A 27604-nucleotide genomic window follows, 5' to 3' on the forward strand; every position below is an offset into this window, starting at 1 on the left:
ATGATTACATTAAGCATTTAAAAGTATCAGATTGAGCTGATTTTGTGTGTGATGACTTAGAAAATTATTTTAAAGCTAATGGACGACTTAGGTCATTTATGGGAACCCCATGGTAGGTCCCATGGAACCGTATGTGCACAATCTGTGCACATACTGTCTGTGTGGATAGCATTTCTGTATCTTGTTACTGCTTTCTTTTCCACACAGTGTTGTGCTGAGTTGCATATGTCTGTTGGGGGTTGATTTTGTTAGATCAAAGTTGTATGACAGTTAGTACATTTAACGGATATTGACTGTGAAAAGAAATTAATGGGTTATTTTTCTATTCAAGCAATGCTATATTAATGGTTGCATACCATTAAAGAGATACAGTAGTCAATTAATCTTGTTTCATTGAGATTTTTATTTTTTAAGTACTTTTTTTTATTTTACGAGACAAGTTATTCTCTCACAATATGTCATTTTTAATTTGAAAAATGAACCCTTAGCGGAACGGGGCCTGAATGTGTTACTTCACATGTGCAAATATATAATAAGGCTCCGTTCATATGAACTTTACTTAAATTTAACTTAAATATGATAATTTTGTCTTTATTTGAATTTTTTTGGCATTTGTTATTTTTGCGTCAAACTTTTTGTGAGTTATTGATTAGTCTCGACGAGAGGAATCGGAGAACTATTTGTTTTTTACTTTTACCCAAATATTTTGAGAAATAACTATTTTTTAGCAAAAAATAATTCAAATGAGAACAAAATTATCAGATTTAAGATAAGTTGATAAGAAAGCAGCCTAAATACATATCTAGACATGATTGGCATTTTAAACTATGGAGTAAAATATTACTAGAATTAAGAAAGCCACAACTTTAGTGAAGCACGGTTGAAAATTTTAATTTATTCTCAAATTCGAATAATTAAAAAGTCCCTGTGTAGACTACTACCCCTGTAACTTGAAATTGAAATGTAGCCGTTACTAGCCATTACTCCAAATTTCCTACTTTTCTCTTTGAAAAAAGAAAAGAACCCATTGGGACCACATACAATTCAAAACGCTAAAGCGCGGTGACGATTTACAAAATCTAAGACACCATCTCGACCGTCCGTTTTCCCAATCTGGTTCACCTTCCAAAACTCTGTCAGATCTCAGACCCCACAATTTGAAAAACAGACAAGAACCCATTTTTCCCAAAGATTTCAAGAACCACGGAGAGAGAGAGAGAGGTTCTAGTTCAGGATCAAGAAACTAGGAAAGAAATTAGAGAGAGAGAGAGAGAGAGAGAGAGAGAGAGAGAGAGAGGGAGAGAGAGAGAGAGGTTGTAAAGATTTCAAGAACCACGCAGAGAGAGAGAGAGAGAGAGAGAGAGAGAGAGATGTTCTTGTTCAGAATCCAGCTACTGGAAAGAAATTAGACACAGAGTGTGTTCTTGAATGAAGATCCACTGCAAAGATTTTTACTGAAACCCTAGAAAAAACAACCAGCAATTTCAGGGTCTCGTCAATTGGGTATCCTCTTTCTCACTTCCTCTTTCAGGTACCTTCACTTTTACTACTATCTCTTTTCCAATTCAAAATTTTCCAAATTTCTTGACCTTATTTGGGGGTTTTCTTATGTGTTAGAATGTTGAGGGACATCAAGTCCTCGCGCCGGTATTCGGGCAAGAACTCCAACGCAGAGGAATTTGAGAATGTGCCGGTAAACCCTAGGGACTCTTTGGTTGCTCAAATCACCACAGACCCAATCAGGGCCCCACTAAACACAATTCCAGAACCAAACCCTAATCCCAAATCTGTTGTAGAACAAGATTTGGGTGGTAGGAGTACTAAGATTGAAAGAACACCTACGAAGCCTAAAAGCACAATGCCCGGTCGAACTCCCGAAAAGTCGGGAGTTTCTGCGAAGAACCGGTTTGGGTGGGCCCAGAAGAATGAATCCAGTTTGTTTATGAGTGAAGCGCGTGATGAGGGGCGCAGTGATGTGACTGGCTATGCGAGCCAAGCAAGTAGAGGGGTTGGGAATGGGGGTTTTGGTAGTATGGCTACTCCCAGGTCAACAACTCGGACAGTGGGGAGACCTAATGCTACTTCAAGTTATACGGAATGCAATTCGACACAAAGCACACCAACTAAGAGTGTGTCGAAACCCCCAAATCCGGGATATTGTCCAGCCAGTGTTTCTAGGCCTCATGTCAATGGCGGTCCTCGAGTTGGGAACTATGTCGCGATGGCCAAAGGGCTTCCGATTTCTTGTAGTTCTTCCTCTGTTGTTAATACAGTTGATGTTCCACATTTTGATCTCAAGGAAGATCCGTCGTTTTGGATGGAGCATAATGTGCAAGTAAGTTATTTATCCTTCTTTTTTCAATCTTGTTTGGCTAAATCGCCTTATTCATTGGAGCTTATGTTGAATGTTGAATTGGTTTAGGTTTTAATACGGGTTCGCCCACTGAATAGCATGGAGAGAAGCATGAACGGCTACCATAGGTGCTTGAAACAAGAGAGTGCTCAATGCATCACGTGGACTGGGCAGCCGGAAACTCGATTTACATTCGATCATGTCTCGTGTGAAACAGTTGACCAGGTCTAATTAGAATTAAGAAAGAAATAAAGTTCACTAATGTAGTTCCATGGTATGATACTATGTTACATGTTGTTTGAATGGTTTTAATTTTTGCAGGAAACACTTTTCAGGATGGTTGGTCTGCCAATGGTTGAGAATTGTTTGTCTGGCTATAATAGCTGTATGTTCGCCTATGGGCAGGTATTTCAAAGTTGTGGTTTTTTAATTTTCCTCAACTCCATTACTGAAGATAGACAAGGAGAAATCCATTTTTATTGCATGTATAAACATGCTGGCAAGGATATTTGAGGACATTGCTATAATACATAGCACCCCTTAATAAGTTGTCCATTCGAGTATCACCCCCTTTACACATGCTAAACCTTTGTGTTTCAACCTGATTGGAAGAAGGAGATAAAAAAATTCCTTACCATGCTCGGATAGCATCCAAATCTTATTCATAGTTCATGGAGGAAGGGAATATATGATTTGCTGTAATACGTAGATGCTCCTATAACTTTAATTTCTTGTGTGTGTCGCAGCATGGAAAAATGGCAGTTTGTTACAAAGTGTTCTTTATAAAGTTTTCCTTATCTCATCTGTTTTCTATTTTTGATTGATTGAATGATGCTTCCCATTCTAATTATGTTGTCATGCAAACAACTTATGATTGGTCAAACAAAATTTCTATATAATTTGGGGAAGTCTATGGTGGTCAATAAACTTTATGAAGTTGAGCTTGAACGCTTTACGCATATTGGGCAATTAATGATCATAGACGTGTCTCCTCTCTTTTCTTTTCTTGTTTAATTTGAAACAGAATAAACTTCTTTTTTTTGATGTGGATAAGTTTAATCATGTAGACAGGAAGTGGGAAAACATTCACCATGCTCGGAGAGATTGAAGAGTTAGAACTTAAGCCGAGTCCACATCGTGGAATGACACCGCGCATATTTGAATTCTTGTTTGCAAGAATCAGAGCTGTAAGTCCAAGATCCTTTGTCTGATCTTTCCACCGCAGCTTTTGATTATGTTTGAGTATTGTAGCTGCAACTAATTTATTCTTCCCTTGAATTCTTCTACGAGCAGGAAGAGGAAAGTCGAAGAGATGAGAGATTAAAATACTACTGCAAGTGCTCTTTCTTGGAGATCTACAATGAACAAATTTGCGATCTTCTTGATCCTTCATCCACAAACTTGCTAGTAAGATCAGTTCGTCCTTGAACTTTGGAGTCTTGGAAATGATATCGTATTGACTTTGTTCTGTTATGATTTTGCAGCTGCGTGAGGATACGCAAAAGGGTGTTTATGTGGATAATCTCTCAGAATTTGAAGTGCAGACAGTGGGTGATATTCTTAAGCTTTTGAGTCAGGTTACAAACCTTACATTATTATCTCGTCTGCTTTGGCTATGCTATCTCCCTCTCTTACTGTTTGTCTCTAGTTATTATACCTTATCATTAAGCCTTGACTAATTGGAAATTTGCAATAGGGTTCTTCGAATAGGAAAGTCGCTTCCACCAACATGAATAGAGAGAGTAGTCGTTCGCATAGTGTCTTTACCTGCGTAATAGAGAGTAGGTGGGAAAAGGATGCCATGTCTAACCTACGGTTCTCAAGGCTAAACCTTGTTGATCTTGCCGGCTCAGAAAGGTAATGCATTGGTCCTTCCAAAAAAAAGAAAGAAAAACTCAAATAGTTCAGTCATGTTACGGCCACTAATGTATCATTCACTTTCACAGGCAGAAAAGTTCTGGTGCTGAAGGTGAACGTTTAAAGGAGGCTGCTAATATTAACAAATCACTATCTACTCTCGGGTACTACACCAGTTACTAAGTTTCTCTTACAGCTATATATTTGCTGGTTTTGATGTCCCCATCACCATCCCTTGTATGTATTTGCCACCTGCTCTTGATTCTTGATTCTGTGAGTAAATATTTTGTTTGGCAGTCATGTGATAATGGTTCTAGTGGACGTGGCGAATGGGAAGCCGAAACATGTTCCCTACAGAGATTCAAGGCTGACCTTTCTTCTTCAGGTGAGTTCTAAGTCCATGTCCTTTGCCTCCATCAGACTTACATGTGCTATTTGTTTTGCCGTTAACATGAGCCAATGCAGGACTCACTTGGTGGAAACTCGAAAACGATGATAATTGCCAATGTCAGCCCGTCCATCTGGTTAGTCCATTTGTTATATACCTGTTCTGCTGCTTTTGATCTTGAAGGTTTTTTTACGGAATGTTCTAACAGTTTTTGCCCTTTCCAGCTGTGCTGCTGAAACGCTGAATACTTTGAAGTTTGCTCAACGTGCAAAACTTATTCAGAACAATGTAAGCTTCTCTTTGCACGTAATGAAGTATGACATGAATAAGACACTTGTTGTTATGGATTCTGAGTCCTGACCCATGCATTTTGGCATTTGTCATGGTGAAGGCTGTTGTGAATGAAGATTCTTCGGGGGATGTCATCGCACTACAACACCAGATACGGCTCTTAAAAGTTGGTGTTGAACTACTAATATTTTAGTCATCTTCTACAAATGTCACGGTCTACTTCTCTACATTTACTAACAAGTAGCTGTTCTTAAATAGGAGGAGCTTTCTGCCCTCAAACGTCAGAATGTCTCCAGGGCTCTGTCGTTTGGTCCAAAAGACATGATAGATATAACACAAGAACATGACAGTGCCGAGATGGATCTACAGCAAACAGACAATTGTGTTCTTAAATTGTCTACTAAACAGGTACACTTTGTTGACTATTATGCTTGAATCGGTTCCTCATAGTGCCACAGGACGAATGACATTTTGAAAAGGGAAATAGAGATGGGCTCAAAGCTGGATTGTAAAAATTCAAGTTGTTTTTTCTTCTTTCCTTGCCTTTTTGGGTGACGAGGAACTCCACCATGGAAGGGCACAAAAGATATGGAATAAATAGTTGATTAGTCAACCTTCGTCGGCATGTACTTGTTTTTTGGTTAAGAAATGGAAGAAATAAAATAAGTTCCATGAATATTTTAGCAGATGATATATAATGTTCTGCTAAGGCTTTCCTTTCTTATCCCTTTAGTTAAAATCATTGGAGTGCACACTTGCTGGTGCCTTGAGAAGGGAAAAAATGGCAGAAACTTCTATAAAACAACTTGAAGCTGAAATCGAGCAGCTGAATCGTCTGGTAACTTGACTTAATTTATGTCATTTATTTGTTCCTTCGCTTTTGCCTAGGGTAACTGGAGACCAGGTTATGGTGGAAAATGGAAGATTTTGTTGCCTTCGGGACTTCATTATAATTTCTAAACCATATTACCTCAGGTTCATCAAAGAGAGGAGGACACTAGGTGCACAAAAATGATGTTGAAGTTTCGAGAGGACAAAATTCAAAGAATGGAGTCAGTTGTTGGTGGCTTACTACCGGCAGATACTTATTTACTGGAAGAGAACGGTGCACTCTCTGAAGAGATTCAGCTCCTTCAAGCAAAAGTTGAGAGAAACCCAGAAGTGACTCGTTTTGCTCTGGAGAATATCAGGCTTTTAGAACAACTTAGAAGGTAGCTTTTCTCAACAAAATACTTTTGTCCACCAAAACTTCACTGTATTTTTATTTTTCCGTTTTGGCATGCATAGGTTTCAGGATTTCTACGAAGAAGGGGAGAAGGAAATGCTACTAGCTGAAGTATCTGAACTGCGGGACCAGGTATCTACAGAATCTAAACAGAGATTGTGTTTTTCTTTTCATTTCCACAGTTCTCTCTCATTTTTATTTTTATTTTTTTTTGTAACTTGTTGGGATTTCATCTGTTTGCAGCTGGTGTGTTTTCTTGATGGCAACTCAAAGCAACATAACCATCCAAAAGTGGACCTGCCTTATCAGGTATATTTAAAACGGTTCAGATTTCATTTTCAAATTCGTCTTCAAAAGCAGATTTTTATTTTTCCAATCTTCACTGATTCTTCTCTTGGGAACAGGAAGCTCTACATGTCAGAAAAGAGAATGATTCGTTCCACTTCGAGGTTGGTGAATAATATCCCAATGAACACATGTGACTTCCTTATTCTTTGGAACTCATCTCACATTTGCTCCTCACTGTTTCAGCTGAATAAGACGCTCAGCGAGTTAGAAGAGTGCAGGAATAACCTAAGCTCTTGTTTAGAGGAAAATGCAAGGCTCAGAAGGTATTTTGTCAACTTTTTTCTTGTTTTGCATCTTGAGATGTTAATAATTTTTAATACTTTTTCTCCGTCTACCCCAGAGAAATTGATGATCTGCATGCTTCACTAAGTAACCTCAAAACCGCAACCCATGATCATGACAGCAGCGTTGAAGTCATAAAGGTACTTTTAGTAATAGAGCTTTATGTGGATAGGAAGTTAGATAGCTAATTGATTTCTAGTGATTGGAGACTCATTTGTGGAGTCAATGGGAGAAAAATATAGAAAGCAAAAGACCAACGAAAAGGGGAGAAACAAATGATGGAGGGTGTTTATGGAATGATCCTCCATTAGCCCAAGCTCTCTCATTATACATGGCGTAACCAAGAAAAACATGACAGATTTTTCTTTGTTCTTCTTTTTGTCTGTGATATGTTCATTCATCCACGAAACTCCTCTTAATGGGTGGTAATATCATGACTTCCAGGAGCCCATATTAGAAGCTCCACCTTTGGATCAATCAATTAAGGCAGCTCAAGAAGAGAATGGACGGAATGGACAGGCAAAGAATGAAAATCTGTTGGAACACGCAGAAGAAGTCATGAAATTACAACTGGAGGTGGATATTTTAAATATCATGCTCAAAGAAGAAAGGTCATCTCATGCGCAAGTACAGGCAAGGGAACTGTGCTTGAATAGGGATCTTGAGAAGACAAAAGAAAACATTTTGTTGATAACTAGACTATTTGAAGATGTGAAGGAAGAGCTTAAGGAAGCAAAATCTGTTATTGAAGCTCTGGAGTCTCAACAAATACTTTCGATCAATGAAATGGAGGATCTTAGGAGCAGTAACAGCCACTATGCAGAGCTTTTGAGTAAACAGGAGCTTGAAATCTCTACTTTGAAGGAGCAAATATTTTGTCAAGAATTAAGAGCTCCCCGATTGTTCAAGTGTTCTGAAAGTGAGGACTCTTCTTTACAGGGGAAGTTAAAGAAGATGCACAGCTCTCTTGAAAAGGCGAGGAGGTTGAATACACGGTATCAAAGTGATCTTGAATTTCAAGAATCTAATGAAGAAGAAATGGATGAAGTCAGAAGGCAAGTTGAGGCTGAAACTGCTGAGGTGATTGTCTGCTTGCAGGATGAAATCTCTATTCTTCAGCAGCATGTAGAAGAAAGTAGTAAAAGAGAGACAGAGACTGAAGAGAGATTGTTGGGTCTGCAAACTGAATTGAAGGACCTTCAGGAAAAAATGCATCTCATGGAGCAAGATAACACAGTTTTAGGCGAAAAGCTAGAAGAGAAAGATAAAGAATCAAGAACAATGTCCAAAGAGTGGGAATTGTTGACCAGTGAGATTGAACTTCTTCTTTCTGATGGGCATGAGGCGCTTAAACATGCATCGGATCAGCTGGATTCTGTTTCCAGTTCCTTTCCTTGGAAAAGAAATGAAATCCCTGAACAAGTTGGTAGGATAAGAAAAGTACTATCCGAAAAGGAGTTTTTGATTGAAAACCTCAACCAATGCTTGGAAGATGCTGACAAAAGAAGAAGTGAAATGGAGTGCATGCTAAGGTCTTTGAGAGGGGCGACTTTGGTTATTACTGAAGCACACGAGCAAGAGTGCAGGGAAAAGGAGAAAGAAATCCTCCTGTTGTCATCTCAGTTGAACTCAAGAAAGTCTACCATAGAAGAGCTGGAGAAGAGGATTAAGCATGGGGAAGAGGAAATTCAAAAAGCATCAATCTGCGCAACGGTTGCTTTTGTCATTGTGAATAGGTTCTCTGAGATAAATTCTACTCATCTTGATGCGTTAGAGCATAAGGATGTTTCTCTAAGTACTCGGACTGCTGAAATTGATGAAGCAAAGAGACAGATTGAGTCCCTTGCAAGAGAACTGGATCTGTCGAAGGAAAGTTGCAGTGAGCTACGGCTGCAGCTTTCTCAGGAGCAGAAGCGAGCTTGTGTTATGGAACAGAAGCTTGAAGAAGCACGAGAAAGTGACATTTTGAAGACCACTGAGAAACTTGCTGAGCTAAAAAATGGTGTTTCAGCAATCAAGTATTGCATGAATGAATATGCAGAGAAGGGTCCAAATGGTGAGGAAGATAATGCTATTACAAGTCATGTTTCTCTGTTGACTGATGGCGTATGTGAAGCATGGGTAAGCTTTTTCTTGGTTTCTTGACTGACAGTTTAGGTCTTCTTGTAAATTTCACTTCTTATGTAGTATCATATTTTTGGGTGACGGGTTTGAATTTGTAATTCTACTTATCTTGGTCTTGTTGCAGACAGGTAGTGAAACAAGACAAGAAATTAGCAACATAGATTCATATGTTGTTGAGCACCTGAAAAGGGAGATTCCAGAGGATCCACATGAATATTCATCTGGTCAGAAAAACCTCGCATCTGGAAGAATTCGGAAGGATGAGAGTGACAGAGATGCTACAATTATTCTTCTCAAAAAGGAAATAGAATCCGCTCTTGATAGCTTAAAAGGAGTGCAAGCTGAGATGGCCAGACTGCGTTTTGAGAAAGAAAAGGTGTGGATGTCTGAAAAAGAAAGTAAGGAGAGCATCAAAAGTGTTCTGACTCAGGTGCTTTCCTTACAAGCAGCTATGATTAACTTTGACGAGGTGTTTGGATTCAAGATGGAATCTTTGGATCATAAGCTGCGGACTGTTGAAGAAGCCGGGCAAAATGCTGGTAGTACATGGTGCCAGGAAAAAGAGGTAGGTAAGCTATTTCTAGTGTAATTTTCTTTTATAGTTTTTTCTCTTGTTGCTTTGAGATTTGAACTTCTCTTGACAATTTATGTCCTTCCAAACCACTGTATTCTCAGATTGTATAGTCTCTGTTAGACCATCTCCGGCCCTTGCTCAAATCTGCACTCTAACTTAAATTTGGTTAAAATTATACCTTGAAACTCCCTTTACTCCTTGACTCAAACCTCTATCAAACTGAGTTTTGCTCAAATTATTAATCACATCAAATTTTTATAGAAATGTTTTAAGTTCATTTTGTGTCTTCCAAATTACCAACAATGGCACTTCTGAAGCTTTTACTCAAATATCCTTGGATTTGATTTTGGCCAATTTAAGCTTGCCCATTTGATTGCTTCATATCAAGTGAAAAAATTTAGTTAATGGTTGGATATGGTCTATGTTTTACTTAAGTGAACTCGATCACTGTGAATATACACTCAATGGTAGCTGTTGTTCCTCTTTTTATACATAAGAAATGCCTTTGATTTTTATTCTCCCTCCTTAATTGCTGCAGCTACTTGAGCTTGAACTCGGTGATGCAAAGGCAGTTGCGGTCCAGAAAATGGCTGAGGCTTCTTGCATACTTGCTAAATTTGAAGAGGCCCAAGATACCATGAAAGATGCAGATATTATGATAAATGAGCTAGTTATAGCAAATGAAACCGCGAAGCTTGAAACTGAAGAGCTGAAGAGGATGAGGTTCTCCTTGATCACTGAGAAGGATATCCTAATCCAAGAGGTTCAGAGCTTGCAAACAGCCAATGATCAGAAGGATTGCCATTATGAAAAATTAGAGAAACTCTATGCTTCAGATTTGTCAGAAATGAAGAATCTAGTCTTGGAGCTGGAGGGTATCAATTCACAGGTCCAGAGCACTTTTAACCAAGATTTTGCATCTATAGCCTCTGAGTTCCTTTGCATGAAGTCCCAACTTCAAAGCTCGAGAAAGTTGATGCATTCATGGATTGAGGACATCTGGTCTGAGATTTTTGTCAAGGATTGCGCTGTCTCTGTCCTACACCTTTGTCATATGGGAATACTGTTGGAAACAGTAACTGGGCTGAATGCAGAAAAAGGTTTGCTTCACCATGGGCTCACTGAGTCAAATTCTGTCATATCAGAGTTGCGGGAACATAATTTCAAGTCGAGAAGGGAGCTAGAAATGTGTAGAATCCTGAAGAGTAAGCTATTGGCTGACATCAAGAGTGGTTTTGATCGCATTTCAAGGAAAGAAGATGAAACCGGTGAACTCACTGTGAAGCTAACTTCTTTTGAGAAGAGAATATTAGATCTACAGCTCCAAGAGGAGTCAATGTTGCAAAGGTCTAATCACATGGGATCTGAGCTTGCCATATTGACGAAAGAGTTAGACCTAAATAACAGGAATATTGCTGCATCACTGGTGGATCAAGAAAATTTTGCGAACGAGCGGGATGAAGGGTTAAAATCTCAGGAGGAGAATTTCGTGCTGGAACTGTCTGCTAAGGACTTTGAGTTGCTTATTCTGGTGTCAGAGTTAGAACAGATGGCTCTCCAAAAAGCTAAGATGGAAAAGGAAAAGCTAAGTTGCTCTGCTGTTCTTCACGAGTTCAAGAGAGAGTTGATTCTTCTCACAGTTGATGCAGAGTTGAAGGAATCGATCTCTGTCGACAAGGAAGTTGAGGTTTCTCTCCTACAGAAAGAAGTCAAGGAAGCGCAAAGCGAGAGGCAGGAGTTTTTATCAAAGATAAATGAAAGCAACGCAACAATTGCAGATATGGGCAAAACAAATGAGGCTCTTGAGCAAGATATTCAATTGCTAAAGGGTATTGCTCTTTCACACGAAACATTGAAAGGTGAACTAGGTGAAGTGACAGAAGCAAAGATGAGACTGTTGACCCAGCTGAAAAATCTTGAAGCTGAGTATGAAAGATTAATGGAAGATATTAAGACGAAGGAAGATGCTCTAGAGATTTCGTCCAGCTCTATCTCAGCCCTTGATCAACAAAACAAAGTGTTGCAGGATGACATTTCCTTGTTGGAAGCGTCATTAGCCGAACTTCAAGATGAGTTAAGGATGAAAGACGTTGAGCTATGCAAGATGAGCTGTCTTGAGGAGGAAAATGGGTGTTTGGAAAATGAACTAAGGAAGGTGAAGGCAGAATTTTGTTCAGTTAATGGAAATTTGGAGGAGAAGAAATCTGAAGTTGAGTCATATATAAGCCATACAGTTGCAGTTGATAAAGAGAATAATCGATTGCTAGATGAAATTACTTCCCTGAAGTCCCAAATTTCCAATTTAAAGGCTGACCTGGACAGGGTACAACCAGAACTGTCGGAACTCCAACTTTCTGAATCCGTAGCTAGGGATGAGTTATGCTCCAAAGCCCGGGATTTGCAAATCCATGTTGACAGAGTTTATTCTTTGAAGCAAGAGAATGTTTCCTTGAGAAATGAACTCCAATCTCAAGTGAAACACAATATTGAGTTCCTCTCTTTATGTCATGACTCGGTTGCAAATGTAGAAACAGTGGATAGCAGAATATCTCAAACACTGTATGATGGCAGCGCTACTTCCGAAAAAATGCACAAAGAGATGAGAGAAGTTATGGAAATGATACATAGGTTCATGGAAGAGCTGGAGAGCTTGGAAGAACTTGCCAAAGAGCTCATATCAGAAAATTCTACCCTTCAGACTGAGTTATCAAGGAAGGATGATGTTCTAAAAGGATTGTTATTCGATGTAAGCATGTTGCAAGAATCTGCATCAAACACCAAGGACCAGAAAGACGAAATTGAAGAATTGGCAGCTTCTATTGAGGCTTTAGAAGATGAGCATGCAGTGAAATTGCATGAGCTTAATGAAGCAGTTGCTAATGGACAAATACTTGAAGCTCAAGTGCAGGAGAAGACAGGCATTATCTGCACTCTTCAACTGGATATCTCAAAAATGCATGAGACTGTTGAATCACTCTCCAACAAATACCTTGAGCTGACAGCAAACACGGAAAATGCCTTAGAGGCTAAAAGGTCCAGTGAGGAGGAGTTAACAGAGACAAGGAAGGTAAACGAGACATTAGAGGCGGAACTTGTCGAAATGGAAGCTGCCCTTCGTGAAATGAATAATTGTATTGAGTCCTTGAAGGGCAATTTGGATGCAGTTATTATTGAGAGAGATGGTCTCCAATTAGAAGTCCTTATTCTCAAGGAGAATTTGGAGATGGCACATGCTCTTGCTGAAGAAAACAATGCGATTGCTGTGGAAGCTCGAGAGGTACGTGTTTATTTGCTCCAAAACAAATTTGTAATGATTTCTGTAGTTTTTTTTATCTTTCATCTTTCTAATTTCTTTGTTGGTTCTGTTGATTAGACTGCTGAGTGCAGAAAGCTCTACGCCGAAGAGAAGGAAGAGGAGGTGAAGCTATTAGAGAGATCAGTGGAAGAGCTAGAATGCACGGTGAATGTATTGGAAAACAAGGTAACTTTTCACCAGATTTTAAGAACACAGTGTGTGGAGCCTAGGGGAAGGAAAAGAAAGGAAGGGAAGGGAAAATATTTCTTTTCTTTTCACCTTCTTTCCTTGCACTGCCAAACCAATCAAGGGAAAGAACTTATTAAGTGACTCTCCCTATCACTTCCTTACTGTTTCCTTTCTCTTCCTTACCTTTTCCTTTTAAGTTCCAAACAGAGCTTTGTGTTGCTTACGTAATAGTTTTCAATATATGATATGTCCTATTTATGAGACGTTTTTTTGCTTTCTAAGGTCGACATTGTCAAAGGGGAAGTGGAACGGCAGCGGTTAGAAAGAGAGGAGCTAGAAATGGAGCTTGATGCTGTAAAACAGCAGATGAACAATGTTAAAAGGGGTGATACTGACATAAGAAGGTTAAAAGGAATTATTTTACTAGAAGTACGTCGTTTGAAGTAACATACTGTACTGTTTTGTTAATAATAGATGTGTACCTTGTCTACAGGAATCTAGATGAGAAAGAGAAAAACCTCCAAGAAGCATTCCAGCGCATTCAAATTCTTGAGAGAGAAATAGCTGCCAGGGATGCAGAGGTGACTTACCTGGTTTTTCTGTGTTCAGCTGTAAAATGAAACTTAATTTTTGTCTGTAGCGATAAATTGAACCTAGTTGGCCTTTTCTTTGTGGTACCATAGCTTATGGTTTATTTTTTTTGTTCCTTTTCAACAGATTGCACAATGCAAAGTTCATATCACTGAGCTAAATTTGCATGCAGAGGCACAGGCTTCTGAGTACAAGCAAAAGGTAGGCCAACCTGCATACTCTACAATTTCTTTTGTAAAAGCGTACAACTTAGTTGTATGTAAAGAGGTTGGGATTAGATTTTTTTTCATTTTTACACTTCTTGAACTAAGTAAGAAATGAACTTGGAAACAGTTCAAAGCATTGGAAGCCATGGCTGAACAAGTCAAACCTGAAGGCCATCCTACCCATGCCACAAATTCACCATCAAGAAAATTAGAGAAAAATGCATCAAAGTCCAGGGGTTCCGGTTCCCCTTTCAAATGTATGGGATTGGGCTTAGTACAGCAAATAAAATCTGAGAGGGATGAGGAGCTCAGTGCTGGAAGAGCCCGTATTGAAGAGCTTGAAGCCTTAGCTGCAAGTCGACAGAAGGAGGTAGTAGGCTTGATGCATATTTTGTTGCTGCTTATTCTTTTGATATTATTTATACCACGAATCATTAAGTTTCAAACTTTTCTTATGTCCAGATCTTCATGCTAAACACAAAATTAGCTGCTACAGAAAGCATGACCCATGACGTAATTCGAGACTTGTTGGGAGTGAAGTTGGATATGACGAACTATGCGGTAAATTACGAGTTATATCACATTCTTTTGAGTTCGATCACACTACTTCACAGCATTCAGAGTTCTTTTAGAACCAAAGAACTACTCTTCTGTCCCGTTTTGTTTTGGCCATCTTCCCAATCAGGGATGTGCCGAAATGCACCTCCCATTTTCAAAAGTAAAAAATAAACTTTTTAGAAAACTAAATCTATTCTTACAAATGGTTGTAAATTCTTCTCAAAGTAGAAATACAGGAGCAATGATGAGAAATACAGGAGCAATGATGAAGTAAATGAGTTCATATTTTAATAATAGTGCAGCAAAAACATGTCCCCCTAATTTGAAAGATGGAAAAAGGAAGTACTTGATTGTGTCATTTCAGGATGTTCTGCTGCAGTTGACAGTATGTATTTGATTGAGTTTGCAATGCTTAATGAGCATTGATTACAGAATCTCTGCCCAAGTACTCATGCTTATTTTTTGATTGCTTAATTTCAGTCATTGCTAGATAATCAGCAAGTGCAAAAGATAACAGAGAAGGCTCGCCTTCATAATTTTGAAGCTCAAGAAGTTAAGGTACACTAAGCTTTCAGTAACACGGAAACTAAAGTGGGCCCTTTTCTCTTGCATTTTCATTGTTACAATTTACATATTTTGTGCAGGATCAGGAGGCAATGAAGTTAAAGCAACAGCTCAACGAGTTTATTGAGGAGAGGAGAGGGTAAGCATATTTGACCCCAAAATTTGAACTTTAAGGGTTTATTGATCCTTTTTCTTTCAAGCATTCCTAATTTGATTTGAGGTCTTACTCCAGATGGTTAGAGGAAATAGACAGAAAACAGGCTGAGATGGTGGCAGCACGGGTTGCATTGGAAGAACTTCGTCAACGAGATCGTTTAATTACAGCTGAAATTGAAATGTTCAAGGTAGATCTCTTTCTATTTGTGCACGTGCTTCTAACAGTAATTGTTCAGAAAACATGGGTTTTCTTGTTTACTATTCCTGATTAGCCTTTCTGATCTCTAATTGTATAGATGGAGAACACTAATCATAAGAAAAAGATCATGGAACTTGAAACTGAAATGAAGCAGCTGTCTGGCCAGCAGAACCTCCAGCAGCGGATCCATCATCACGCCAAAATTAAGGCAAGCAAACAACCAAATGCTAGTGAATTTAGAAGTACCGAGCCTTTTGTGGTCTCCTTGTCTAGTTTGTAGAATCTTCATATTCACTTTTTCTTGAAGCTAATATTCAGCAAGCTTCCTATGAAACTTAACAGGAGGAAAACAATTTCTTGAGAAGTCAGAATGATGATCTCACCATTAAGCTGAGACGAACAGATGCTATTCTTGCACGCATCAAGGAAGAGCTTGCAAACTTCCGTGCTAGTAACGGAAGAAGCCCTTTCATCAATTTTGACGAGGAGAAACGGTTAAGTAACATGCTAAAGGTAAGCAAACACTCTGGGCTTTTGTTTTTCAGTTTTTCGTTCTAGAACACAGACAACTTGTTCCGTGAATAGTTGGCAAAAACTGCTTTCCGTCAGTTTTCCATTCCCCAAACTTATTTGGTTAGAAGGTCAATTTTGGTAAAACTTCGAAAAGATGTTCTCGAATGCCTATGTCTGTTAATAACTGCAATATGAGAGTGTCTTGTTTTCAAAAAAGAACATAGCGTTAGCATAGAAATACAGAGTAATAATCAAGTGAACCTGCAACAGGAAACTGAGGAGGAGAGGCTGCAATTAGCACAAAAGCTAGTTGGTTTGTGCACCAGCATTTTGAAGGTTGGTAGAGTATCCTTGCTCTTGTTTCTTTTCGTACCTAAGGAAACCTATGCACTGCGTCTTTTCATCAAAATAGTGTTTTGTGCTTCATCTCTTGCACTTCTGAATCAAAATTTTGCAGGCTGCTGGTATAACGAATCCAGTACCAGATGTAAGTCTCTCCATGGCCGAAGAAGCACTAGAGCAGCTCAAGAACCGGGTTACCTCACTTGAAAGAGAGTTGCAAGATGTCAGGTTCAAGGTAAAGAAAGTCACTTGTTTCTATTATCATGCAGTACTTCCGAAAGCAAATATTCTTCGCCTTTATATTTTGTTTCCCTTATTCGGGATTCATTTCAAAGGAATGATGGTTTGAAATGATACAAGATATTTTGTCTTCCTGTTGAGACTAAGATGCCCTCATTGTCTACTACAGAATAGAATAACCAGTGAAAGAGCACGATTGTCCGAGCTCATGCCACAACCACCATCACCATTTAGCTCGAGAGCAGATGAGAACCGGCGAACTCCAAATCGAGCTTCTCAGACCCCATTTCTCTCTGCTTTGGATAGATAATGTCAACTTGGAGCCTAAAACGGGAGATAGTTCAACATGAATAGTTAGCCTTTTGCTAGCAGCTGCCAAATTTTCAAGTTTAAGCTAATGTTTTGTTTGGCTGGTCATGCTGTAAATTTGATTGATTTTTTTCATTTGTACAGTGGTTTTTCATCACTACCACATTCGATAGAATCTGCCTTCGTAGTCTAGAGCTTGTAAATACTGTAATCTATCATTGTAACCCCTACAGCTTCTTGATGAGTAATACATTAGCGGGTAAGCCCAAGTGTCGATTCCTCAGGGACGGAATGGTTAGTTACGACAATTTCAATTAACTTTTGAATTGAAACTGGCAATGGAAAGTGGTGAAACCATCAAGAGAGATATACTAGAATTTAAGGTTTTGAATGCACTATCACCACGTAGCCAAGGTTTTTTTTTAGATTTTTTTTTGGGTAATGCAGGGTGTTCAGGGCCAGCTTGCTCGCACATTGGACTAATCTCTATAGGCTATAGCTCCTCCTACATGTGTTTCAAATGCTTACACATAATTGTTGGCAAAGAAGAATGAACATGAAATCTTAGAATAGAATCAAACACTATCTCAAGATCACTTTGCCAACCCCTTAGGGTTTACATAGCCAAGTTATGTACAAATTAGGTATACTATTCGCAGTGGCGGTGATGTTGAGGTTATGTGAAGTTATCCCTCGGGCCTTTGAGTTTTAAAATTTTTATATTTAATATATATCTGATTTTGAATATTATTAATAATTATTTGTGTGTAATTACTTATAATTTTAATAATTTTAGTTTGATTTGATAAAAAATTAGTTTTTTTATTTTTTTATTTTTTTATAAATAAAAAATAAACATATGACAATTTAAGTAGGGTGAAGAAAAAAATAAAATAATTATTATACTCTAAGGTAGAATTATTTCAATGCAAAAATGCAATGCATTGGAAATGATTCTCGAGTAATGTGTCACTGCTCCACAAAATCTTTTTCTCCAACAAACCACCCGCCCCCGTACCCCCCCCCCCCCCCCCCCCCCCCCCCTCTCTCTCTCTCTCTCTCCTCGGCAGCAGCCACCTTGTGAGACTGACAACAGTGACTACTCTCCAAAAAATCAAATTCAGGGTTCTGCCGTTGATTCTCTTTTCGAAAGAAGCTTTGTTTTACTTTCCGTATCTCACCCAAAAGATTTCCCTCACCCACTGGTTTTATAACCTAGTTCCTGATTCTAACGGATCATAATCCTAAAGCCAAATCCCCACCTTTCCAACTTAATTCCTATATTTTCCACCTATATAACACTTCGATTTCTTCTCTATAAGTAGCGCATCTGTTTTGTTACTGCTCCGTTTCTGCGCTTACTCCGTCGAAAAATGAGCTCTGCGGTGGCCTATGGGTCCGTATATGTCAACCAAAGATGCTTTCGGGAGGTAAGCCCAATTGTAGCTCTGTTTGGTTGGTTTGGTCGCTGAGAAAATTTAGAAAGTAGAAATCTTTTCGTAGTTTTGATCGTAAAGTGCTCAATTGAATTATCTACATGCAATGTAGGACAGTACCATTAGCTTACTTGACTTCTATTTTCGAATCGATAAAACTATGGGTAAACCATTTGGTGTACACCAACACACACCGTGGTCCCAAACAAATGGTCGGAGCCGCTCATATTTATTTGAAATATATTTGTAAGGAACCCTGCATAAACATCAGCTCGGATATCGGTATTGGTAAGGTCTTGATTGGCTGAATTTGTGGCTGAAAGTTGTGATTTTTATTCTTTTAATATTGTGGCTGAGAGTTGTGATTTTTGTTGAGTATTTGGGATATGGGAAAATAGTTCCAGTTCCTTATTAGTTCAGTTTTTATGTGTGGATTTGCAGATTCATGTGTCTTTTAGTTCTAATTCTTTTAATTTACTCATCTTATGGCTGAAAGTTTTTTTTTTTTTGGATGAGGATTGAGGGTATGGGAAAATTGTTTCAGTTACTTATTAGTTCAGTTTTTGAAGTGTGGATTTTGACATTCGTGTGTATGAAAGTGTAGGACAGGGCGAAAAGTTCAAAGGCTAGGAAGGTGTGCGTTTGTAAGTCAGTGGCCTTTACACCGCAGAGCTTGCAGTTTGAAAAGACCAAAGTGCAGATGCCTGAAAAGAGTGTTCGAATTGGCGTCCTTGGAGCTAGCGGTTACACTGGTTCAGAGGTCTCTCTCTAGAAATCAACAAGATTTTGTCTTCTTTTTGTTATTGCTTTGTTAATTATTAAACTCCTCTGTGACGTATCAAACTGAAACTTATCAATGAGTTGAATAGTAATACTCTTGAATCATCCCTGGTTTCATTGAGATATGTGTTTATTTGCCCATTTGCTAAAATTTCCATGATAGATTCATAGATTCTAACTTCTCAAGATAAATTCTTAGAATAGAGGTATAAGTGTGTATATAGTGTTTGAACTTCATCCTTCACTACTGTCTTTCAGTTCCGATCCTACAGAAATGAAATATATCTTGTTGTACTGGCTGCCTATTCCCAGAACTTTATTTCAGCTTCCATTTGTTAGGTTACTCTCCTTTTCTTTCTTCTTTCTAATCTTTTTTCAGTTTCATAGCATCTCAGTCATCATTCGGGGGCACGATGCTGGTGAATTTTGCTTGTGAGGATTATACCTACATACCTAAAGTGGAGACATACAGTGTTATTCCTATGGATTATCACTAAAGTTAACATTATTAAATTTCATATCACAGAATGAGGCCAAAAAGTGGAATTTTCATTATTTCAGTAAGGCAAAAATACGGTAGTGAATAAGGAAAACCTGCAAAACTGAATACATATGTGTTGAAGGCAACAACATTTCTCACATAAAAAACATTAATTGTGCTTGGACACCTTAATGGATATCTTGATAAATGTTCTGTTGTGTATGATCTGGGAATGGTGCGTGACATGATATCTTTTGACAAAGGATGTTGACAAGCAACATAGTTTTTGGTAAGTATAGTTAAGGAAGGCATAAATGAAATGGGGGAACAGGGGAAGACAATAAATTTGCTTAGGGGATTCAAAGCTTGCTCTTATTCTGTTCTGTCGAATTTTTGTATTTATGAAGTAATAGATGTAGCATTCTTAGATGTAGCATTCTTATGCTTTATCAATTGTACATGTATCCATCCTTGAACTTTTATTCTAAACGCACAAGTTGATCCTTCTCATGCAGATTGTTCGGCTTCTTGCAAACCATCCTTACTTTGGTATTACTGTCATGACTGCTGATAGAAAAGCCGGCCAATCGATTGGATCTGTATTCCCTCATTTGGCAACACAAGTATGAGCCCTTCTATCCTTGTAGATCATTCCTTTTATGTTTTAAAGCTCTTTTTTCCTACTGAAGATGCTTAAATATTATTGTTAGTCCCTGGTAGCTTTATTTCTCGTTCTTTCTGGTTAGATTTTTGCCTGTAGTGTCCTAGAGATCATTGCGGGAGTAGGATTTTTCTTTTTTGTTCTCGTTGAAAGGTCAATACTTATTTCTGGTTGCAATTTTGAAGATGTAGAATTCACATTTGTAATTCATTTCGAGCAATAAAATCAATGCAACATGGTGAAGGCGTGAAAACAAACAAAGTTGCGGATGGAAATGATTTCATTTATCTTGTGTGATTAACCTATGGTATTGCTTGTAACAAATAAGAGGTAATTTACCAATGTCATTCTTTGAGTTACCAATACATACAGTCATACACTTATTCATGTTTGTAGGAAGCCTTGAAGCAACTGGTGGTCATTCATTCTAGTTTTGTAATGCAGCACACACTCAAGTTGTATTCCTTCACCCTTTTGAAACATCGCCATTGTACTTTTCTATAAGCAACTCCAAACAAAAGCTGATCTTATTATACAAATTACAATGTCTGATTCGCCTAACTTTTGCAGCATTTGCCGAATATGATAGCTGTTAATGATGCAGACTTTTCGAATGTGGATGCGGTGTTTTGTTGTTTGCCACATGGAACCACACAGGTATACAATACATTTCTACTAACACTTTGTATACAATACATTTTTGCAGGATTAGATTTTGCTTATTCTATGTACGCTTTGTATACAATACCTTTTTATTATGCTGGAAGAGAATTATTTGCTTTTCAGATCCTTGTTGAAGATTGTTGAACTACAAAAAATCAATTCAAACCTTCTATCAACATTCTCTTACTAACTTACTCATTTCTCTTACAGGAAATCATCAAAGCTCTTCCTAAAGGATTAAAGATTGTTGATCTATCTGCTGTAAGCACAGGATGCATATTTTTTCGATGTCCTGTTTGTAACCTTATGTCTTATTCATTCCAAAGTTATTTGATTATGCAGGACTTTCGGCTGCGAGATATTGACGATTATGAAAAATGGTATGGACAACCTCACAGAGCACCAGAGTTGCAGGTTGGGTTTTACATGTTTAACAAGAACATCTGATGCACAGATTTTAATGAATTTCCCCCTTTGAACATACATATCTACATGATAATATTGTTGGCACAATTTTTTGACGAATATTCTCCTTTCTTTCATCTAAATTTTCATTGTCTGCATGTGAACAACTCTCTTATTTTGTTTGGACCCAGAGAGAAGCTGTGTATGGTTTAACAGAGATTTATAGAACCGATATCAAAGATGCTCGTCTTGTTGCAAATCCTGGTTGTTATCCAACTTCTATTCAGCTTCCTCTTGTTCCCTTGATAAAGGTTTGTATTGTGGAACTCTTTTGCTAGGTAGAGCATTTTCTACTTATGACGAGTATATCATCAAAATGCATAAATACTAGCGAGCTTTGTTCACACTTTTTCTTCTTCTCATGAATCACACCCCTTGCTTTTTTGGATACCCTCTTGCTTGCAGGCTAACCTCATTAGAAGTGAAAACATTATTATTGATGCAAAATCGGGTGTTAGTGGAGCAGGTAAAATTATGGTGTCAGTGCATAATCTTGCATTCGCAGATATAATGTGACATTCATCTACGTTTGAGCAATTGCTGATATTATATGTGTTGTGCAGGGCGTGGCGCCAAGGAGGCAAATTTATACACTGAAATAGCTGAAGGGATTCATTCTTATGGTATTACCGGCCATCGTCATGGTTAGTATTTCCTCTCGACAAATCTGTCATTTGGGCTGTGATAATACTTCCTGATGGGGCATTATCCGACTTCCTTGCCTCAACCTGGAACATAAAATCTAATGTTAACTTAGGGGAACCATTTTGTGCATGGATTCCAGGTGGTTATTTACCATTATATGAGTTTACGATCCCTTTTGTACATTTGTGGCCAATCTCTATACTTTGGACTGCCCCCTTTTTTTCCATCTTTGCCCTTTCATTTGGGATCTAAACTGGAGTTTAATATTTTCAATTGCTATGATTGGTATTCGAGGATGTTTTGAGTGGCATCCTTACTTGTATTAGTAGTGATCTCATTTTGGTGATTTCCAGTGCCAGAAATCGAACAAGGATTAGCTGAGGCTGCGAATTCGAAAGTGACTGTCAGTTTCACGCCTCACTTAATGCCAATGGTAGTACTATGCTTATACATATAGGATATTTTAGTGAACCTATTTGTGTTGCTAACTGCATTTCCTTATAGAGTCGTGGTATGCAATCAAGTATTTACGTGGAATTAGCTCAAGGAGCATCAGTTGAGGATTTGCGCCAACATTTGAAAGTCTTTTATGAGGTGTGTAAATTGCGATCCACTATAATACCGGATCAATCCTATTTATCAGATGTATCTCTGAATAGATCAATTCTTGAATGCACTACTGTAGTGTTTGATAAATCCATTGATATTCATGACTGACTAGAGAATCACGTTATTGGATTTTGAGTTTAGGTTTTCCATTTCTTTTGACATGTCTGGGTTGGGGAGGGAGATAAGAAGATGCATGCAGCCAGAAGTGATCTTAGTTTGGTAACTGAAGAAGCTTCCTCTAGACAATTTGGGGAGCAAGAAATATGCATCATTACTCAAGTTGATGACCTAGGAGATCATCTGTTCACTTCCATGGTCTTGGTCTTTGCAAATTTCCATGTGTAGCGTTTGACAAACTAGTTTACAATTTGGTGTAGTTCAGAAATGGTCTTCACTCATCCCAATCCAAGAGATATTCAGTCCTGCTCCATCTGTCCACCATCATTAGGTGTGACCCGATTGTATTGATGTGCATGCATAACCAATGGCCGATGCATGAATTTCATGAAGTGGGCGCTAAATGCAAATTTTTAGGGAGTTTGGAAGGATTGATAAGAAATAACAATATTGAGGGAAAAAGTAAGACTATCAAGATTTTGAAGGAGATAAAGTAAGATTATCAATGTTTAGAAGGGGCCAAAACACGTGGGGAAAATGAGATTACGCTAATGTTTTCAGGGCGGTGGCCTCAGCCCCTACTACATACATTGCTTTCCTGACTTTCAATATGCTTATCTTTATATTTTGGTGATGATGGAGTAGACTTATTACTCGTCTGTCATTTCACTGTGCAGAATGAAGAATTTGTAGTTTTGGGAAAGGAAAAAGAAGTTCCTCACACTCGTCATGTTCGCGGATCCAATTACTGCATTATGAATGTCTTTCCCGACCGAATTACTGGAAGAGCAATAATACTTTCTGTCGTATGTCTTCAACATCTTTTACTCCACTTTTATTATATGCTGGTGAACAATTCGGTTGCATTTTGTTTTTTGTTGGCTAAGCTCTAAAGAATTCTGTTGTAGATCGATAATCTCGTGAAGGGAGCTTCTGGTCAAGCTTTACAGAATCTTAACTTGATGATGGGAATTCCAGAGAATACAGGGCTTACCTACTTGCCTTTGTTTCCTTAGTACCTTTCTGTTTATGACCAATAACCATGTAAGTCTTCACATTTCAAAAGCCTCACTTTAGAATTTAACGTTAGGTGTAGATGCTCTTTTGCTTTCTGATTATGGTCTCGTAGTCATAGGCCAGAAAGCCACCGGGTTTCTTGGACACCTTTCACCCAAGATTTTTTAGTGATGCATATGTTTGGCAACTTCTATCATAATACCAACAAAATATAGCTACAATAAACGTTCTCTGTGAAAAAAATTTAGGGTTTGGAAGAACAGAAAGAAAGAAGGGAGAGAAAAGAAAAGAGAAGAAAAATTAGGACTCTACACCTCAAATAAAGAAAGAAATGTTAAAGATAAATACGAGAATGCCCTGTGTAACTGATACACAGAATTAAGGAAAACAATAACAGAAACACGACAATGTAAAATTTTCAGTGATTTGGGCCCTGGATTTAGCATGCATTCGATGGATTCTTGAACCCTGGTTTGATGAGTAAGCTATGCTTTGCTTATAATTCATTATGATTTTTTTTTTATGCATGATGCCATATTTCCATGAACTGAAACAAAAAAAACGCAATTTTGACTTCTTGGAATATTAGAGGGAAAATCCCAGCCTCTTACTCTCTACTGAAAGACCATACAGGCAGGGTGGACCCACATAAACATGTGGCAGTTGGTATGTAGATGGATATTATTAGATTGTGGGGTTAGATGGATTATCTGGGGTTCACTGCTCCTGTTTGGCATCTTAGTATATTGGATGGTGGTACCATGTCTTTTTGTTATCATCTTTGGCAGATACTTTAATCCAATGTTTTTTTTTTTTTTGGATCGGCTACTTTAATCCAATGTTAGATGTATGTAGATGACTGATATGTAGTTTTAGGCTGATGCTTGTCTTTTTTTTGCAGGCAAAGGTTAGGCGGGGTTTCTGCTTTCAAAATAAGAGCCTCTGCATTCAATACTCGTTCAGAGCTGTTAATCACGAAAGTACGTATGCTATCCGATGGAAAACAAGAATGGTGGAGTCCAGAGATCGTCATTACCCTGGCTTGAGCTCTTATCTACAACACTTTCTGTTCTTTGTTTTTGGAGTATTGTGATCTTCTCCAGTAAGAATATGAAGATAATTTATGTATTAGTGAAGAAATAATCCAAATAATGGTTCAAATGCTCGGCCCGCCCCAAAATCCAGGGTTCTGAATGAGGACTTCGTATCTCGATGAAGTTCTGGATTTGAAACATTTGCATTTCCATGTCAATGTGCATTTCATAGTGTTGTGCCAAAAATTACTCAAGAGGGTGCAATTGTTTTTCTTCATTCGAGTTTGACATAGAAAATGGAAAGAATACAAATACCTCTTAATTGTTTGTAAAAAATTCCTTGATGTGTGGTGAGGAAGGGACCTAACTATAGGGCCTCGAGCAAGCCAAAAAGGAGGACATCGTTCTTTCACATGAGGTGGATATAGCAGGAGTGTTTAATAATTTTTGACCTTTAAGGTAATTAAGTTCGATAATCAGGTTCCGTTTCACTAAGCCTTTTTATTCAATAAGTACTTATTTTGCAATTTTGAAAGGAGAAATAAGAACCCTTGAAAGTGTGCTTCTGTTGGCGCTTTTGCGTTAAGGGCAAATTGGTTATAACCACGAGATTTAGTTGATATTTGGGGGTGTCAACTACCATGTTCATTGCTAAATTGGGTATCGTTATTACTAAGTGTACAGCAAAATTCCTTGGCCGTTTTCATCAATGGTACATGGCTCTTGGTGAGTACCGTTAGTTACAGCTTAAACAACTGCCAAAACTTGATCAATTCATCTCAGTCTTACATACTGAATTTCTTAGAGATCGTAACAACACAAAAGAGTTTGTTCGAGAGAAATATCTAAACATGAAGTGTTGGTCATTCAACATAAAGTGTTGTTCATTCAAAAGAAAAGATTTAGAAATTCATTATGACCGTATGTCTTAGAGATTTACAATGGAGAGATGCCCTCCTTTTAGAGGTATGAAAGGAGAAAATACTAGCAAAAATATATTCTTCCTTACATCATTGCTTATATCACACCTTACTTTGCGTCAATAATACTACACACTTACGATAACGCACATTTATCACCATTCAGGAAGGTTTCCAGGAGGTGGTACACATAATTGAACTTACTATTCCACCTGTGATACATAATTCACCCATTCCTAAAGGAATGACATGACTAAAAGTAAAGCACTACTTTTACTTTATTTCACTTCACATTTTATATTACATCACACAAAAGTAAATAAACATATACCACACAAAAGAGACAGTTGGCCTATGCTTCAACTCTTCACCGATCTTCAACAAGGCGGAAATTCTCGTTTTCCATGCATACATGTTCTTGAGGCTCGGATGAGTATTCTTGTTTCGCATTTATGAATTTCTTTCTTTAGAAAAGGTAGAGAGTGAAGAAGTAGTCTAGCATGCAACTATATACGCGTTTTCTTTGCTGTTTGGATGATTAATGATCTGAGGGAGTTAAGTTTTTTCCCTTTTTCGACAGTCGTTGGTCAGGGAGTTTTGTTCGAGGGCTTCGGAGATTCATAAAATGGGTTTTGGTTTCGGGGAGAATCCAGTTTCTGGGTGTTTCCTTGAGTGCTTTACAGATTCCGCAATGGGTTTCGATTCAATGTAGTCGCCCTACATAGAGAAGATCCATAATCATGAGCGATGGCGAAGCCGTCAGAGGCTGAAGCAGTAGTAGCTTCTAGGACGAAACCGAGCAGCTATGATAGGCGGGCGAAGGGAGCAAGACCAAGCCGAGCCACTAGCAGTGTGGCGAAGGAAGCCTACTATACATTGGGGCGTGTGTATTAATTGGTGAATTTGAGTTATATAAACTGAACTGAGGTGAGGAGAATGAATGAGAGTGATAGAGGTGCTTGGGTAGTGGGACGGGGAATGCACTGGAAAATGATATGGAAAATTTTAAAACCAGCTCAATGAACTGACAATAATATAAGTATATGAATGTGTATTAAAAGGTAGATAGGGGAATTTTTAGGCCGGCCCCAAAAAGTAGGCTTGGACTTAATTTAGTCATGACAAAAATATTTCTTCTTTATTTTAATCTTTTTTCTTGACTTTTCATGCATTTATACTATTTTGGCTATTCTTCTTAACTTTTTGTATACATGTCAATTTTTAGTAAAATTTATATTTTTAGAATCAACTCCTGACTCATATTATTTCGGACAAAAATACCTTTGGCTATGAGAACTGTCAATTTTCATAGCCATTAACATAATATTTCAGACAAAAATATTCCCGCTAGTTCACATAGCCCAAATTAACATATTATTTTGGACAAAAATACCCCTGAATTATGACTATGAGAACTGAGGCTATGAGAGCTATTTTTTAGAATCAATTCCTGAATCATATTATTTCGGACAAAAATACTTTTGGCTATGTAAATTGGCTATGAGAATTGCCAAGTCTCATAATCAGTTCTATAAGAACTGAGTAGAACTGCTCAATGCTCATAATCAGTTCTATGAGAATTGGCTTTGAGAAGTGATTGGTCTCATAGATAACTAATTTTGTGAACTGGTTATGAAAATTGGACTATGTGAACCGAAAAATACACAGTTCACATAATCTTACCACACATTAAAACACACAATTCTCATAAAAAATATATAGTTCTCATAGAAAATACACGGTTCTAATAGACAGTTCTCATGGACAATACATAGTTCTCATAAAAAAAATACGCAGTTCTCATAGATCTCATGAACAACACACAGTTCTCATAGATAAATACACAGTTCTCATAGAAAATACACATACGAACAAAAAATAAAAAAAAACAAAAAGGTAATCAAAATCAAATGTAATTATAAATGTTCTCACCGCCGTGTCTTAAAAAAATAATCAAAGTAAAAAAGTAATAGTTCATATAGGATAAATTGATTTAGAATTGAATTTTTAACTGTCAAGTCTTATAATCAGTTCAGTTCTCATAGAGAACTAGCTATGTGAACTGTCAATTCTCATAGTCAGTTCTATGAAAACTGTCAGTTTTCATAGAGTACTAGCTTTATGAACTGGTTATAAGAACTGGACTATGTGAATTGGCTATATAAACTAGTT

At 37.9% G+C, this 27604-nt stretch overlaps 2 protein-coding genes across 4 annotated transcripts; both read left to right on the forward strand.

Annotated features, from left to right (window-relative positions):
* The first annotated feature begins 1189 nt into the window (after positions 1 to 1189).
* On the forward strand, positions 1190 to 16887 carry LOC131326651 (kinesin-like protein KIN-12D). Its single transcript, XM_058359503.1, has 38 exons — positions 1190 to 1531; positions 1618 to 2335; positions 2423 to 2578; positions 2675 to 2758; positions 3421 to 3540; positions 3647 to 3760; positions 3838 to 3930; positions 4050 to 4210; positions 4300 to 4374; positions 4508 to 4595; positions 4676 to 4734; positions 4823 to 4886; positions 4990 to 5055; positions 5148 to 5297; positions 5623 to 5727; positions 5865 to 6100; positions 6177 to 6246; positions 6358 to 6423; positions 6519 to 6563; positions 6646 to 6725; positions 6803 to 6884; positions 7189 to 8865; positions 8993 to 9433; positions 9981 to 12719; positions 12816 to 12923; positions 13209 to 13330; positions 13420 to 13507; positions 13644 to 13718; positions 13851 to 14093; positions 14186 to 14284; positions 14762 to 14839; positions 14926 to 14984; positions 15078 to 15189; positions 15298 to 15408; positions 15543 to 15713; positions 15984 to 16049; positions 16171 to 16290; positions 16465 to 16887. Exons 2-38 carry the CDS (start codon positions 1619 to 1621, stop codon positions 16603 to 16605), a joined length of 9081 nt encoding a protein of 3026 aa, XP_058215486.1. The 5' UTR covers positions 1190 to 1531; position 1618; the 3' UTR covers positions 16606 to 16887.
* Positions 16888 to 17563: 676 nt separating this feature from the next.
* Positions 17564 to 24758, forward strand: LOC131326739 (probable N-acetyl-gamma-glutamyl-phosphate reductase, chloroplastic). 3 transcript variants are annotated; one of them, XM_058359605.1, is made up of 14 exons: positions 17638 to 18034; positions 18645 to 18800; positions 19817 to 19924; positions 20533 to 20619; positions 20836 to 20886; positions 20968 to 21039; positions 21222 to 21341; positions 21496 to 21556; positions 21654 to 21734; positions 22089 to 22168; positions 22240 to 22329; positions 23139 to 23267; positions 23370 to 23505; positions 24380 to 24520. In XM_058359605.1, exons 1-13 carry the CDS (start codon positions 17978 to 17980, stop codon positions 23475 to 23477), a joined length of 1200 nt encoding a protein of 399 aa, XP_058215588.1. In that variant the 5' UTR covers positions 17638 to 17977; the 3' UTR covers positions 23478 to 23505; positions 24380 to 24520. The 3 variants fall into 3 exon arrangements, with proteins under 3 accessions (XP_058215589.1, XP_058215588.1, XP_058215590.1); XM_058359606.1 differs by having other exon boundaries at positions 17564 to 18034; positions 23370 to 24758; XM_058359607.1 differs by lacking the exon at positions 20533 to 20619 and having other exon boundaries at positions 23370 to 24758.
* Positions 24759 to 27604: the final 2846 nt, after the last annotated feature.

This window comes from Rhododendron vialii, chromosome 5a (assembly GCF_030253575.1).
Source record: "Rhododendron vialii isolate Sample 1 chromosome 5a, ASM3025357v1".
NCBI lineage: Eukaryota > Viridiplantae > Streptophyta > Magnoliopsida > Ericales > Ericaceae > Rhododendron > Rhododendron vialii.